This window comes from Theobroma cacao, chromosome 1, assembly GCF_000208745.1.
Source record: "Theobroma cacao cultivar B97-61/B2 chromosome 1, Criollo_cocoa_genome_V2, whole genome shotgun sequence".
Classification (NCBI taxonomy): Eukaryota; Viridiplantae; Streptophyta; class Magnoliopsida; order Malvales; family Malvaceae; genus Theobroma; species Theobroma cacao.
Genome location: NC_030850.1, coordinates 3,801,564 through 3,817,552, shown reverse-complemented (window position 1 = coordinate 3,817,552; position 15,989 = coordinate 3,801,564). Strand labels below are relative to the sequence as shown.

The 15,989-nt window shown below is 37.9% G+C and overlaps 4 protein-coding genes across 5 annotated transcripts; 2 read left to right on the top strand and 2 right to left on the bottom strand.

The window, feature by feature from the left end:
• Positions 670-3,840, top strand: LOC18611341 (DUF21 domain-containing protein At2g14520). The gene is made up of 10 exons (XM_007047555.2): positions 670-1,183; positions 1,294-1,370; positions 1,459-1,542; positions 1,667-1,780; positions 1,876-1,962; positions 2,055-2,194; positions 2,311-2,398; positions 2,597-2,670; positions 2,951-3,323; positions 3,418-3,840. The coding sequence occupies exons 1-10, from the start codon at positions 1,006-1,008 to the stop codon at positions 3,457-3,459; spliced, it is 1,257 nt and encodes a 418-aa protein (XP_007047617.1). The 5' UTR covers positions 670-1,005; the 3' UTR covers positions 3,460-3,840.
• Positions 3,914-7,451, bottom strand: LOC18611340 (putative pentatricopeptide repeat-containing protein At5g65820). Its single transcript, XM_007047554.2, has 2 exons — positions 5,246-7,451; positions 3,914-4,089 (listed from the first exon to the last, which is right to left on the bottom strand). Exon 1 carries the CDS (start codon positions 7,338-7,340, stop codon positions 5,397-5,399), a length of 1,944 nt encoding a protein of 647 aa, XP_007047616.2. The 5' UTR covers positions 7,341-7,451; the 3' UTR covers positions 3,914-4,089; positions 5,246-5,396.
• LOC18611339 (pentatricopeptide repeat-containing protein At3g49740) lies at positions 7,509-10,468 on the top strand. The gene is made up of 2 exons (XM_007047552.2): positions 7,509-10,272; positions 10,373-10,468. The coding sequence occupies exon 1, from the start codon at positions 7,661-7,663 to the stop codon at positions 9,875-9,877; it is 2,217 nt and encodes a 738-aa protein (XP_007047614.2). The 5' UTR covers positions 7,509-7,660; the 3' UTR covers positions 9,878-10,272; positions 10,373-10,468.
• LOC18611338 (squalene epoxidase 3) lies at positions 9,638-15,301 on the bottom strand. Of its 2 annotated transcripts, none has more exons than XM_018123091.1 (8): positions 14,503-15,301; positions 13,617-13,728; positions 13,297-13,471; positions 12,982-13,150; positions 12,543-12,761; positions 12,101-12,376; positions 11,352-11,630; positions 9,638-9,724 (listed from the first exon to the last, which is right to left on the bottom strand). In XM_018123091.1, the coding sequence occupies exons 1-8, from the start codon at positions 14,989-14,991 to the stop codon at positions 9,692-9,694; spliced, it is 1,752 nt and encodes a 583-aa protein (XP_017978580.1). In that variant the 5' UTR covers positions 14,992-15,301; the 3' UTR covers positions 9,638-9,691. The 2 variants fall into 2 exon arrangements, with proteins under 2 accessions (XP_017978580.1, XP_007047610.2); XM_007047548.2 differs by lacking the exon at positions 9,638-9,724 and adding an exon at positions 10,519-10,836.

The following is a 15,989-nucleotide window of genomic DNA, read 5'->3' as shown; positions in this document are numbered from 1 at the left end:
CTTGGGTTTTGTTTGCATATCCTTGCTGGCATGGCAGGTTACAATCTAAGTGGATCCTTCGATGTCTTGCACCAGAAAGAGCTTATAATTTAAGCAAGACAGGAAAAAAAAAAAAAAAGGTTGTTGTGATAATCCCATCCTTTCTCCTCATTTTATAAGTCAGAACCCAACATCGAATCTTAGTAACATCAACGCCCTTCCATTGAAACTAGGCAATCTCCTCCAAAGGGTTTCTATTTTTCTTTTGGTTTTCCCTTTTATTGGATAAGAAAACAAGTTCTAATGAGCCGTGACAAGGACTTTCTAGTAACCTCGACTTAACATAGTGGCATTACCCTTTTGGCAAAGAATCAAACTTTCTTTACTGTGGTCTTTATGCAATTACTACATCTAAAGAAAAGAAAAAAAAAAAGAGTTGGGTTTGGATCATAAAACCCTTTAAGCATCTCTAAAGGTTAAGTAACCTTTGCGAGTTATACTTATTCCTAAAGAATGAATTTCGCATGGTGAGGAAGTGAGGATTAGGGGGTTGAGATTTTAATTTCTCTTTATCAAATAACTTAAAGTTTGCAATTGTCCTTGTGAGAAAAAAGAGAGAAAATTATGCAGACCATGGTTTTATCTTAAATATCAGTCATCATATATAACAGTATAGGTAGCAGAATTTGGCAGGGTATAACAGAACTAGAAAAAGTTTAGGAGAGTGTTCCAACTTCCAACAGGCAAAACACCTGTTTCATATTGTTGTCTTGATCACCTTTCAATCTCTCCTTCATTTTGAAGGAAGAAAAAAGAGAGAAGTCCCAGACATCTCGGTTGACAGGGCCATACAGAAAAAGAGTCGAATCTTATATTTTATTCTGTCGTTATCTGTCGAATAAGTTCATTCATGTACACTAGATTTCTTGGCTATGTACAGAGCTGTTGTTATCTTTACATAAAAAATTCTTATCAGATAACAAAGAGAAAAACAAAGACCGAAAGAAGAGGAAAGAAAAGAAGTGAATGGCAATAGAGTATCATTGCTGTGAAACGGGGTTCTTTATTCAGATCATTATAGTTGCCGGTCTAGTGTTGTTTGCTGGGTTGATGTCTGGACTCACGATGGGGCTCATGTCTATGAGCCTTGTTGATCTTGAAGTTCTTGCTAGGTCTGGAACGCCTACTGATAGTAAACATGCCAGTAATGATCTTCTGATACCCTCTTTTTTTGGTAAATAAATTGCATCTTCTTTTTCTTCTTCTTCTTCTTTAAATGAGTCCATTTGCTGTGGCTTGTATTATTTATGACAGCAAAGATACTTCCAGTTGTTAGAAGACAGCATTTGCTTCTGTGCTCTCTATTAATCTGCAATGCTGCAGCTATGGAGGTATGAATTAGTGGAGGACTTTCATGTCATATCTAGTGTTGTCACTCACAGTTGGAACTTTCTAACTCTGAGTTTATTGGTTTTACAGGCCCTTCCAATCTTTCTGGACAGCTTGGTATCAGCTTGGGGAGCTATTCTTATTTCAGTCACCCTGATACTTTTGTTTGGTGAGGTTAGTTTCATTTCAGGTTTTCAGTCTCATGTTTAGGCTTTTCTGAGCTTTTTCTTCGAGCCAAAAAATGCTCTCTTTTCAGTTTTGTACATCAACCCGTCTCGTTTTCTTCCTTATAATGCAGATTGTACCCCAAGCAGTTTGTACCCGATATGGTCTAGCAATTGGTGCAAAAGTTGCTCCATTTGTTCAAATTCTAGTTTGGATTTGTTTTCCAGTTGCATATCCAATAAGCAAGGTGAAAATCGTTGTGTCTGTACTTGACAAGCTATATCTGAGTAGTGATTGTAGATGCCCCAACGAAAGTGCTGACTACTGCTTCTGTTTTATTAGCTATTAGACCTTCTCCTGGGGAAAGGGCATGAAGCTCTTTTCCGCCGTGCTGAGTTGAAAACACTTGTTGATTTGCATGGTAATGAGGTATGATGAGGTCCTTAACCATGAACCGCTTCAAACACCTACCCTCCCTCCCTTTGCTTGCAGCGAAGTAACGCATTCTGACTCTTACGCAGGCTGGCAAGGGTGGAGAATTGACACGTGATGAGACAACAATAATAGCAGGAGCACTTGAACTAAGTGAGAAAACAGCAATGGACGCAATGACTTCTATATCTGAAACTTTTGCAATTAATATCAATGCTAAATTGGACAGGTTAGAATACCCTTGATAAAGAAAAACTTTAGTTGCATTTACCAATTACTAGATTTCCTGGCAGCAATCCCTTAATAAGATGCATAACATACTATTTGCAATCCAAGAACATGCAGGGATTTGATGAAGTTAATTCTGGAGAAAGGGCATAGCAGGATACCTGTTTACCATGAGCGTTTAGAAAACATAATTGGACTTGTTTTGGTAATTTTCATTCATTTATTCAGCAGTTTACGACAATTTCATTTCATGGTTTTCACTTATTATGCAGCAGCAAGCTCAAAATCATCAAATTTTGATGCAGAATCATCTCTTGTTATCTTTTCTGCCCGTAGTCCAATTAAAATGCCTTGCACTGTCAAAAATGTGTCAAGATCACTAATATTCTAGTTTTGATATTAGGTGAAGAACTTGTTAACCATCCATCCAGAAGATGAGGTGCCTGTAAAAAACATCACGCTTCGCAGGATTCCAAGGTATACAAGGGGTAAAGATATGCATTCTAAGCTGCTGATACTCCATTAAGGATCATATGCACTGAGCTGTATTATGAAGAAATTACCATAAAACTGCATGTGCCAGTCATGCACGGCGTATCTATGCTGCGGAATCTTCGTAAACATATGACTTTCATTGATTAAATTTGCAAGACATAATGGAAGTAATAGGATTTGCTAATATTATCTGCTAAACCAAGCCCAAGGTTACATTGACTGACATTAAGATCTCCTTTAATATTTGTTTCATGTGTGCTAGGGTTCCTGAGACAATGCCTTTGTATGACATACTAAATGAGTTTCAGAAAGGTCACAGCCATATGGCTGTTGTAATAAAACAGAACAACAAAACAGAGCATACAGCCAGTGAACACTCGGACAGAGATGTTCGGTTGGACATTGATGGCGAAAAGCATCCACCGGGGAAATGTTTACCAAGCAAAAGAACGCTCAAAAAGTGGAAAAGTTTAGATGGAAATTCACATAGAGCATCATCCAAAGGCAAGAAATGGGCAAGGGACATCCACTCAGAAATCCTGCAAATCAATGATGATTCACTCCCTCTGACCAGTGGAGATGGGGAAGCTATTGGCATAATAACGCTGGAAGATGTCATTGAAGAGCTTTTGCAAGTAAGTGGAAAAAAACTCTTTCTAGTGAATTTTCCTCCATCAAATCTCGAAGGAGAAGAAAATATATATGCCCCAACTGTTTTTGTCCATGCAGGAGGAGATCTTTGATGAGACAGATCATCGTCATGAAAGTTAATGATATCTCCATACAGTATGCAAACTACAGAAAAGCAAAAAGCCTACAGAAAGGAACATGGGTTTCATTGCGCATAGCATACTGGCAAAACCTACAGATTTGAATATTGGTTACTGGAAGAAAGAGTTCTGAATTCTATTATTCATTGTTTGCCAATTAAGATGACTGCTAAAGTTGTGCACTGTAAATTAGTGATTGAAGAACACACCATTGAGATAGCAGAATATCAAGGAGTTACTGAAATATTGAAATTAGCAGGGTAAATTAATTCCATTAGATATATTCAAATGCTAACTCCCCATGATTCTGACACCAATAAACTAGGCATAGTCTAGAATGTTGGTTTCCCCAGAATAAGCTTGCTTGTTTTTCAAATTTTACTCTACATCAGTGTCATTATTGATGCATCTTCTAACCATCTCAATTATACGAAAAAGTTATCCCCCATGTTGTCAGAAGAATCAAGCAGACACCATTTTGCTCCATCTTCAAGGACTACATTCATGAAAGATAGTTTACAAAGCCAGAGCCACGTTGCTGGGCTGTTTCATGAACACAATTTATGTAGGAACTCAGCAAAATGGTCAAAGAGTTGCATCAACATGTGGAGTAAATATGACTTCCAAGTTCCTAGAACAAAGAAAAAATTTAAAGATCAGGAAGGTATCATTTTTTTCAAAGAAAATATTCATATGATACAATGATCCAAAATATGTAACCCACAATAATCTTTCTAAAAGAAAGGCATCTAAGGGCAGGACCAAAATATGAGAAGGAAAACGCACAAGTCAAACAATTTAAAATTTAACAAAAACCAGCTCAACTTGACTAAAGAAAACTACGCAGAATGCCCTTCATGTATTGGGTAAATGGGGGCAACTAGGAAGGGTAGTGCAAATGAGGAATATTGCCAGTAGAAAAGCAAAACTTGATATAGAATGCTAGGGAATGATAATGATGAAAAGGGCTAAGGAGGCACCAAACTCAATATTTTTCCAGAGATCAGTATCATTGACAAATTTTGATCAACCTGCCTTCTAAATAATCATTGTTAGGAACATGTGCAAATTCTTTCAATATCCCAAGAATTTGCTTGAAAATCAAATTTTTGATCAATCAAACAAAGCATATTTTTTATACATTTGGTCCATCTAGTGGGTGCTGTCATACAAAGAATTAGTTCCTGAAAAGGGAATGATTTATTTACTATTTATCCACAGTTGAGGCCTGAGGGCATTCAATTCCCAAACTCCAACATAACTAACTTTATATATTCAAACTTAACAAGGCTTCTGTATGCCCTTAATCATAATCAGTGGCAATAAATCAGGACTATCAACAGCTTGTGAGAAGGACCAGAGTGTACACTATAAATGATCCATTAAAAATTGTCATGCATACCAAATTAAGCACTATGCTTCTGATTTGCAAACTCCTTTTGCAGCGATTCTGCTCTAATTCCACATGCCACTAAATATCCAGCAAAACAAGAAATAAATAAAAAAAAATACTAACTTATTTCCTAACATACAATTACTAGCTATGATAATGTTATATGACAACCAATGCCAAAGCATTCCAGATGCTCAAAATAAGCTACCACATTGACAAAGGATTCTAGGTCTGATGAGAACTTAATTGCAGCCCAGCCAAGTCTTGAATAAAAAATATTTTTAGGAAGGAAAGCTAGATGTAATAAATAGAACAAATAGCAAACAGAGTGATAATTTGCAAGAAAGAATACATGACATCTAAAAGCAGTGATAATGGAGTTTTTTCCAACTACCTGCAGAACAAGCTGAGTGCTTCTAAAGAATATAGAGAGTTCCTCACTTCTCCAATGCATAACAAATGCAAATCCATAACTGCCTGAGAAGCAATCTAATCAATACTTCTGCAGTGGGTTCTCTTACTTGACAAATGGCCTTGATTTCAAACTACAAAATGTTAGCTCTACTACAGGCCCCACCCCACCGACGTCGACGAGCCCTCCTCTTTCTACCATCTGCTTTTTCCTTCACTTTTTCTTTCAAGTCTCTCTGCCCCCGCCGTTTATACATCTTAAAAGTGATCTCTCTATCTGCAGCCATCTTCCTCACCTTCTCTGTAATCTCTGCAGCGATCTGCCTGTTGTACAGTTTCCTCAAACCCCTCATAAGCTTTGCAAAAGTATCTGGCTGTGGCATTACGTCCACATCCATCATTTCCAGACAATAAGAACATGCCTCCTTCACATGCCCCTTTGAGAAAAGTGCGTGAACCCATATTGTCCATGCAGACACATTAAGCTCGCATCCCTTACTAACAATACAACTCCAAACATTCTTCGCCATTTCAAGCTTCTCAGCTCTCAACAAAGAATTCAACAAATCTTTCAAAATCCCATATTGAGGAACGCAAAAAAGACCTCTTCCAGCCATTTCTTTAAAATACTCACAGGCTTCAACCAAACACCCTTGCCCAATAAATCCATGTATCATAACAATAAAATTATCAACCCCAGGACTAAATCCCCTTCCTTCCATCTCATTCCAAACACGAGCAGCTTCTTTCACTTCCTCCAACTTACAAGCTAATCGAACAACCACATTATAAATACCACCATCAGGAACACAACCAATCTTCCTCATCTCCTCCATCAACTCCAAACACTCTTCTAACTCATCCTTCTTCTCATGAGCCAACATAATATGCAAATAAGTCAATGAATTCGGCATAAGCCCTTCCGATATCATCCTATCCAACACCTCATAACCTTTCTCAACCCTTCCCCACTTACAAAACCCACTTATCAAGGTTGTATAAACCACAACATCACCTCGACAACCATCTCTCTCCATGTCAACAAAAACCCTCATTGCTTCCTCCATTCTATCAGCCTTGCAAAGCCCTTGAATCACAATAGTATACGAATTCGCATTTGGGTCAATCCCTTTCTTCCTCATTTCTTTCAACAAATCAAAAGCATCCCCCATTTTGTTTCCCAAAACGTACCCACTTAACAGATTGTTAAAAACTACAATATCAGACTCGAAACCGGCTTCCTTCATTTGAACCAACACATGTTTAGCTTCCAAAATCCTCCCTTCTTTACACCAACCATACAACAACGAAGTAAAATGCTTTAAATTAGGCAGAAATCTCACCCTCATTTCCTCAAAAACCAAAGCCGCTTCTTTTACATTCCCATTTTTACATAATGCATCTAATAAAGAGCCAAACACGGCGTCGTCTTGTGGGCAACCGTACTTTGGCATTTCATCGAACACTTCAATAGCTTTTTTCACCATTCTTGAAGAAGCAAACCTCCTTATCAAGAGGATAAATAATTCCGCCGTAATGAAATGGGGATTTTCCCTTTTGATTTCTTCAATTAATGCCCACACGGCGCCGAATTGTCTCATTTTGCCTAAGATTTTAATCATTGCCTTGTAAATTTCATAGCTTGGGTGATATCCGGGTTGTTTCGATGCCCAAGTGAAGAACTTGTAACCTAAATTACCTGCGTCGCCGCAACGGTTCAAAACGCGTTCGGTTAAACCGGGACGGAAAACGACGCCAGATTGTTGTAACGCGAGGTTAAGTTTCGGGACTCGAGTGTGGAATTTTCGGAGGATTCTGTAGATTTTTTCGACGTCGGAAGCAAAGTCGTCGGTCTGTTGGTCGTTGTCGGATTTAAGAGTGGGTTGCTTGGTTTCGAGGGTAACTAAACCGAATCCAGATTTTGAATTGCTTGAGAGAAGGTTAAGGCTGTTGCTGTTGTTGTTGTTGTTGTTGTTGTCGGGAAGGATGTGAAAGTGGTACGTGTTTGGATAGGAGGAAAGTGAGAGATGGCGTTGTCTGGCGATAAGACATAGCGTTTTGGAAGAGAATCTCCTCATTTATATGTTGTTTTGCAGGGTTAAGCTATTTTTCAGCAGATGTTTCCATGTTCGTGCAATTTCTCGGAGGGAAACAGGTCCACGATGGTGTTATTGGAGGTTGAAGACGGAGAGGGTATACGAAGCTTCTAACGGGAATTTAAATACCCAGGCTCGGAAGCCCTCCAGAAACGGGCTTGACCTCAAATTGTGAAGAATTAGGCCATCTTGGACGAAGTTTTAGGTCAGACTTGGGCTAAGATTTTTGAGGGCCCAATATTTCTAGTATTCTAATAATAAAGCGTCCCGCACCACGTAGAAATGAGAAGGCAAATTAACTGATGACAAAGGTCCCCGGCTTTTCCAGGAAGTGGTTAACTACCATAACTGATGCTACTTTCAACCAACGACAACAGCTCATCAACCTCAACACTCACCTTGCAAAGCTCACTCGCTCGACTCACTACGAAGATGCCCTCAATCTATTCAACGAAATTCAGTATCTCCACGACAACGTTAAACTCGACCACTACACTCTCTCCACCACTCTCAAAGCCTGTGCCAATCTCCGCAACGTTAAATTTGGAACTAAACTCCACTGCTACGCTATCAAATCCGGCTTGGAAGCCTACTCTCATGTCTCTAACACGCTGCTTTTCCTCTATTCGAGAACCCAAGATTTAGGTTCTGTTAAAAGGGTTTTTAGTGAAATTAAAGACCCAGATGTTTATTCTTGGACTACGTTGTTGTCTTCGTGTACCAAGTTGGGGGAAATTCCCTATGCTTGCGAGGTGTTCGATAAGATGCCTATGAAAGAAGTGGCGGTTTGGAATGCAATGATTACGGGGTGTGTGGACAATGGGTATGAAGACTTTGGGTTTGGTTTGTTTAAGGAAATGCATATTTTGGGTTTTAAGCATGATTATTACAGCTTTGCTAGCGTGTTGAGTGTGTGTTCTAGTGAAAACTTGGGTTTTGGGAGGCAAGTGCAGGCTTTGGTGGTTAAAACTGGGTTTTCAGTTAGAGCTTCTGTGGTTAATGCAATAATTACTATGTACTTTAATTGTGAAGATGTTGTCAATGCGTGCCTGGTTTTTGATGAAGTAGAAAGTTTTGTGCGCGATCGGATTACTTTTAATGTGATGATTGATGGTTTAATGAATGTAGGAAGAGTTGAACATGCATCGATAATGTTTAGGGAGATGTTAGAGGCTTGTTTGAGCCCCTCGGAACTGACTTTTGTGAGTCTAATGAGTTCATGTTCATCTAGAAGAGTTGGGGATCAGGTATATGCACAAGCTGTTATGATGGGGTTTGAACAGTGTACCTCTGTGAGCAATGCAGCGATAACTATGTATTCTAGCTGTGGGGATCTAAATGCTGCTAACATAGTTTTTGAGAGATTGGAGGAGAAGGATCTTGTGTCATGGAATACCATGGTATCAAGTTATGGTCAAGGAAACTCTGGTAGATCAGCATTTTTGGTCTACTTGGAAATGCAGAGGTCAGGGATTGAACCAGACGAGTTCACTTTTGGAAGTTTACTGTCATGCTCAGAGTTCATAGAAATGGGTGAGATGATTCATGCCCTTGTGTTTAAAAATGGACTCATTTCCAGAATCCAGGTTTCCAATGCATTGGTTTCTTCATACGCTAAGCATGGGAAGATGAATCAGGCCTATCAATTGTTTCAAATGTCTCCCAAGAACTTGATCTCCTGGAATACTATTATATCTGGATTCTTTCTCAATGGGTCCCCAGCTCAGGGATTAGAGCAATTATCCCAGCTATTAATGTTAAACCTCAGACCAAATGCATACACACTTAGCATTGCTATAAGCATTTGTGCCAACATCTCATCCTTGAGTCATGGGAAACAACTTCATGGTTACATCCTCAGGCATGATCTTTTTTTAGAAACATCTTTAGGCAATGCATTAATCACAATGTATGCAAAATGTGGCACTTTAAATTGGTCTTTGAGAGTGTTCAATGAGATGATTGTAAAGGACACAATCTCTTGGAATTCCCTCATTTCTGCTTTTGCACAGCATGGAGAAGGAAAAGAAGCTGTCCATTGTTTCAAGGCAATGAAAGATGCAGGTAGGGCCAAACCTGATCAGGCAACATTTACTTCTGTTCTTTCTGCTTGCAGTCATGCTGGTTTAGTTGATGATGCAACTTGGATATTCAATTCCATGGTAAATGATTATGGCTTTGTGCCTGGAGAAGATCACCTTTCCTGCATGGTTGACCTTCTTGCTCGGGCAGGGTATCTTGATGAAGCAGAAAGAGTAATAGATAGTCAGCATGTTGAAGCTCATTCTAATATCTGGTGGACCTTGTTCAGTGCTTGTGCAGCTCATACTAATCTAAGGCTTGCAAGAACTATTGCTGGGATTCTCCTTGAAACAGAGCAAAATAATCCATCAGTTTATGTGCTTTTGTCAAACATTTATGCAGCTGCTGGTCAATGGGAAGAAGCAGCTAGAGTGAGGGAATCCATGAAAAATGTTGGGGTGATGAAGCAACCTGGCTCAAGTTGGATCAGTTTATAGAGCCCTCCCGGGTATGAATGACAATATAAGAGTGGGTGAAAGAGAGGGGTACGGTTGATTCAGGAACCGTACGATGAAAAAGGACATCTCATTAGTCTATAGCACTAGCTCTGGACAAGCTGGGCATAATGAATGGATCTGAGAGCCAAAATCTTGGGAGATCTTTCAGGTTGACATAGGATTGGAAGATGCCATGCTGAACAATTGTTTGCTCGCCATCATTGAAAGGCCATAAAGGACAATTACGATTTGCAATTGGATTTGGGAGGTTCCCAAAAACCACAAGACTTGGCCATGCAAAATGCAAACTCACTAGATTCGTTGATTTCCTTCAACTGAAGGGGAGAATCAAACGCATGGCTATCATACCCACCAGTAAAGTCAGTTAATAACATGTAAGTCATCATCATTTCAATCCAAAGTTGCTAAACAGGTCAATTTTCAGTTGTCTGTTTTTCTGGAAAATAATCTACACAAACATGTTATTCCATGCAGGTTGATGGATGCAGGCCTTCTTCCAGCATCCCTTGCGTTCCGTTCAAGGAAGTAGTATTTCTTCCTTTGATGTTCTGATTGTTGAAATCTATTCAGTTAATTCACGCTGAATCTTTTTTTTTTTTCAGAACGTTATACGACAGACATAATAAATATTTTTTAATTAAAGTATTTCAGTTTGGGAGAATTTTTGTTCATATAATGAAAGAATAGTTCCTAGCCGTCTCTAATCTAACACAGCTGTACGGTGTCTTGATATACATTTAGCATGCACTGGTCTGTCCAAGCAATAAGACAAAGGCAGTTCTAGCCTTTTAATCTAGGGTGCTACAGAGCTTAAGCTACCATGATAGGGCATATCAATCAACGGGAGGAGCTCTATATAGTGCTGGCACTGTTGCAGGGAAGAACATCTGCCTCACTCCCTCTGCCTTGATTATGGGGAAAATTATACCTGATGCACTCTGCAGAAGGGGAAAAACAAGTTTGGCACAAAGTGGCAACCATATGCAGATATTATGCTTTTCTACAGTATACAACAGGACCTCCCATTCAATGAGGATTTGAAAACTATTTCATATGTTGGGTTAGAGGGTTATTATTTTTTCTTCTCTTTTCTTTCTTTTTATGTTCTCTCCTGGAAGAAACCACAAAGTTATTACAAAGAAACAAAGTATTAACCGATTGTAGTTGTTAAACACCGGGACTTTTGTGATATTCTAGCTTCTTTGTAAAGTATGATGCTATCTTGCCAATTATATTGCTAACTTGCCAAGTCTTACCAGCAAGAATGAAATAAACAAATCCGTTGATGGGACCAAAAATAAAGGGCACAATGTTACTAGTATGTCTAAATTGTACAGTGAGATTATTTCGATTCATAGAAATAGAGAATGGAAGGAAAAGAAAAGGAAGCAAAGGGGAGTTGGAAGGCCAAAAAAATGAGCCATCAACAGCATAAAGGGTGCAAAATACATACCGAGATTAACCTAGCTCCGATCCACATGCGTCGAAGTGAAGGAAATGGTAGGAGCAGGCGACCAACTCCATATATTGCCACAGCAAAGAAATGAAGAACTAGACTCAACGGGCGAGGGTTTAGACCAGAGAGTAAAGCCACTGGCCCTGTTGAAAAGATACCACCGAGGCTTAAATAGTCAAAACAGGCTTGGCGCATTTCCTTCCTTGCTTGATCAGGGGACGCAGAAAACACCTTATATAGGGCACCAGCCAGAGTATTTATTGTAGATGCCACAGGCTGCAACAAACATCATGAGCAAAGGGCAAAATTTTGAAAATATCGTCTCTGATTCCTAGTCTATTTAACCTCGAAGCCCATTCAGGTTGGGAAAGAAAGGGTTTAATGTCATTGGTGGAACCTAGAATCAAGAAATTTCGTCCTTTATATCAAGGACATCATCAGATCATTATTTCAGATTTTGGAAGAAGACACCGAATCCTAGTCAGTAGGATGGTCAAACAGATGAAACAACTCTTTCTGTAATGATAATTGTAATTAAAACAACAATGCAATGCAACTATCTTAGACTCATATTTAGCTCAATTAAAATGTTTGGTGCAATCTTTTACTAGGTTACATACAAAACAAAACAAAACCTGTGCTAGTTACTGCCATAAACTGCTTTATGACATATGGCACAATCAAATTCAAAAGGTGAAAGAGCTATGGTTATTAGAGCAAGATCATAGCATAAAAAGCCAACTAACCTTGCGTAATGTGTAAAATGATTCAAGATACTTGGTCAGGCAAGCTGCATCATGCAGGTCATGCAGAGGCCTAAGAAGATCCCGAAGTACAACAATATCAGACAATGCCACAGTCATTCCTCCACCAGTTAAAGGATGACGCATGTTGAAAGCATCACCCATTAGAAGTGCTCCAGGAGTCGGATGAGGATCAGCTGGCATGCTTCTGTTTGGCATGGTTCTAATATTACCTTTATTAACAGCAGCTATGAAGGCATCACGAAGCTCAGGTGGAACCTGAAACAGACACTCTCTTTAATTAAACCAAGGTAATGCGTGCAGCAGGTAAGTGATTCATCATGAACAAAGGTTGAAAGTTAAATTTTATGGTGCAACTAGAAAGACACAGGGCTTTTCATCATAAGTTGACGATCCAAAATCATGCACCAACATTAACACATACCTGTGGTGCCACCATGGTCTTCAAATAATTTGCCATTTCACCATTAGCAATGGAAGGTACTTTCTGCCCAGGTACATCGACCAAGCAGCGAACCTCTGTGCTACTGATTGGATAAAACAGGATTGGTGAAGGATCTCCTAGGATAACATGCCCGTGATTTGAAAATGGAAGTTCACAGTTCTCTAGGACCAAACCCACAAAACAAGAGGGCACATCCACCTGTTGAAAAGTTAAAAATGCTACAGTTATTTTCCCATTGGAACATTGTAAGCAACAGAAGTACATACAAATTAAAGGATTAGATTTAGTACTCAAGCATACAATGCAACACTCAGATATTGTAGCTTAATAGACAACTGTCTTGGGACCATGATTCTTTATAATGATTGTTAGATAAGAAGAGAGTATTTATATAACGATTATAAGGTGGCAACTTCACCTTGGGGTTGCAAAGAGAGCGACGTAGATTTGAAAAGCAACCATCACATACAATAGTAAGAGGAGCATAAGCTCCTAGTTCTTGACCATCCTTAGTTTTGTACTGCACCCCTCTAATTGTCCCATTTTCTTCAAGGAGAGATGTTACTGTTCCTTGCTCTAGTCGTACACTGAAAAGTTTAACATTCATGGTGGAAGGAGCTTAATGGTAACTATTTACCTAATGTAAAATGAAAAATATGCAAAATTGACAATGCTGCAGTAAGTTGGTAACTAATTCATATGCATCATGAATCCAGGAAGCAAGAAAGATTACTTGGGAAGAGTACTAGCTTTTTCTCTCATCCTCTGTATGAAACGCCCGTTATGGAAGCTCCTCCCAGCAACATCTGCATGAAATTTCTCCAAGGGATATGACAATTTAGTATTTCTCTCATCCTTGAAGAGAGCATAACCAAGCACTCTCTGGGCATCAATTTCCTCTACACAATCTGTAATCAGATTAGATATTAATTGCATTTTACACGTTAAGGAAAAAAATTCATGAAAACTGATCCAACTCAGAACTAACTAGCTATTAGCCACACAAAAGTTTGTTCACAATTTAATAAGATGCATATGTATTTCAATGCATACCCTCAAGGCCCAATTCAACTAATTTAAGGTATCCTCCTGGCTGAAGCAGTTCTCCAACAATTCTGTCTGGTTCTGTCAAGTCTCTTTCTATCACATGAACACGCCTTCCATCCTAAAATTAGCAATAAGGTTATAGTTTGACTTAGCAATAAATAACTTAAAAAGGATCATTGCAAATGGAAACCAGTTTAAGCCCTTAAATGAATCCAATGCTTCAGAAATCAAGTAAGGTGGGAACACAAGAAAGTTCAAGTCAATATCTTGTATCTGCCCCTTATACCAAGTTAATCTATGTCTAGGATTTCTTAAAATGTAGTTGAATCTTACAAGAAAAGAAGACAACAATACACATCATGGGCCTTTTGCACTATATACAATTAGCAAAGTTATTTACACATTGAAAACTCGATAGTTAACAGTCTGATACAGTTTGCACTGTTTAACCACCCAGCAATACATCTCAAACTCCAATTCTACATTCAAGCAGAAGGTCCAAATCTCCAGTAAAGATCAATTAAAATCTAAAAAACACAATTAATTAGTCAAAAGAAAAAGGAAAAATTTTTTAAAAAAATCTTTTCACGGCAATTACGTCATCAAAGTCAAACTCCAGACCGATTTATTGTTACAATAAGACAATCCCAAGCACGTCAATATCGTGAACCGTATCCATGTGAGCTTACGTGCAGGCAATAATCAAACTTCATTTCAAGCCAAAGCGATGCCAACCCAGATTTTTCTTAAAGATGAAATCTCATAAAAAAATCCCAACTTTACTCAATTTCAATGATTTCCTCATTTGACAAAATTAATCAACAAAAACCGACACCATAAATAATTAAATTATACAACAGAAGAAAAATAACTGAAAGAAAACAGGTATCACCTTGCCAAGTGTATAAGCAAGAGCAGCACCAGCAACACCGGCACCGACAATGATGACGTCAGTGCCGGAACCATTTTCCGGCGAACATTCCCCTATTTCGGTTCCGCTAACAGCATCGGTTTGGATCTTGAAGTCCCTAGTACCTTTCTCGATTTTCTTCTTTCTACTGTTATTATTATGCCGCAAAATGAAAAGAAAAACAAAGCCAAGAAGGGAAACCAAAAACGTCCCAACGATGTAACTATCAAAAACCATCACCATTTCCTTAAAACGGTGAAACCCAGAAGCGGAATTAGCAAGAAGAGAGGCAGAAAGGCCTTGGGTTTTAGAAAAGCGGAAACTGCTGGTAGTTTTGAAGAGCTTTCTTAGCCTTGGTTTTGATGAAAGACTCTGACATGTGGTGGGTTTGGAAGATATCGTAGGAAATGGGACCTGGGCCTCTTTATATTGAAGGTTGATAGTAGTTAGAGTTAAACTAAGTAATGGCATTGAAGAAGATGGAAAACAGTAACCTTTAAAGCACAGGTTTCATTTGTAATTGATTCTTAAAATTTACAGTTTCCCACTTTCTTGTTTTTTCATGAGGGCAAAACTTGTGGTCTTGATGTCAAAGACTCCACAAAATGAATGAGAAAACAAAAGAAACGACAAGTTAAGAGCAAAGCTAAGCTGGGAGGATATGAAAAAACGGTGGTCTGACTCTGGCATGTTTATTTGGTGGTGGAGGAAAGTTCTAGTTTCTATCTAAGGTCTTCTAATTACTTAAAATAGGAAATAAGATTAAGATTACGTTTTCCTTTTCTTGAAGGGAATGATCACGACCACGATTTTGTCTGTTAGGGCCTTAAAGGGGTGTGGCCAAGTTTCATTTCATTTTCTCGCATGTGATTTGTCTGCAATTCCCATTGATTTTACTAGTGATTTTTATTAGGGACGTCGACGGGTAAGGTATTTTATAATTTTAAGATATTTAAAATTTTTTTTTCAAATAAAAAAATAATTATTTATTTATAATTATTTGAAAATTTTAAAATTATTATCTTAATCTTAATCCTAATCTTATTACATTTTTACTGTTTTATAATTATCTTAATTCGTTTAAAAATTTGATTAAATTAAAAAATTATTAAAATCTTCTTCCTGATTAATCTAATAATTTTTTTATTTTTATAAATTAATGTCATCACATTAATAATTTAACTAACTATATTTTTAATACTTTTGTCAATATTGAACAAAAAAAACTATTGGTCAAGATGGTATAGATTTTGATTGTTTTTTTTCCTTACCTGGGTTCGAATCCAATTAATATCAAAAATATACCCGAACCTGTTTAGCCTATTTTATTTTTAACTTATTTATTTTTTAAAATAAAAGTTACATTAAATAATATTTTATGAGAAATTTTAAAAAAATTATTTAAAAAAAAAACAAAATTTAAAAAAAACTCCAAATAATAGCTTTTTTTAAAAAAAAAAAACATGTCA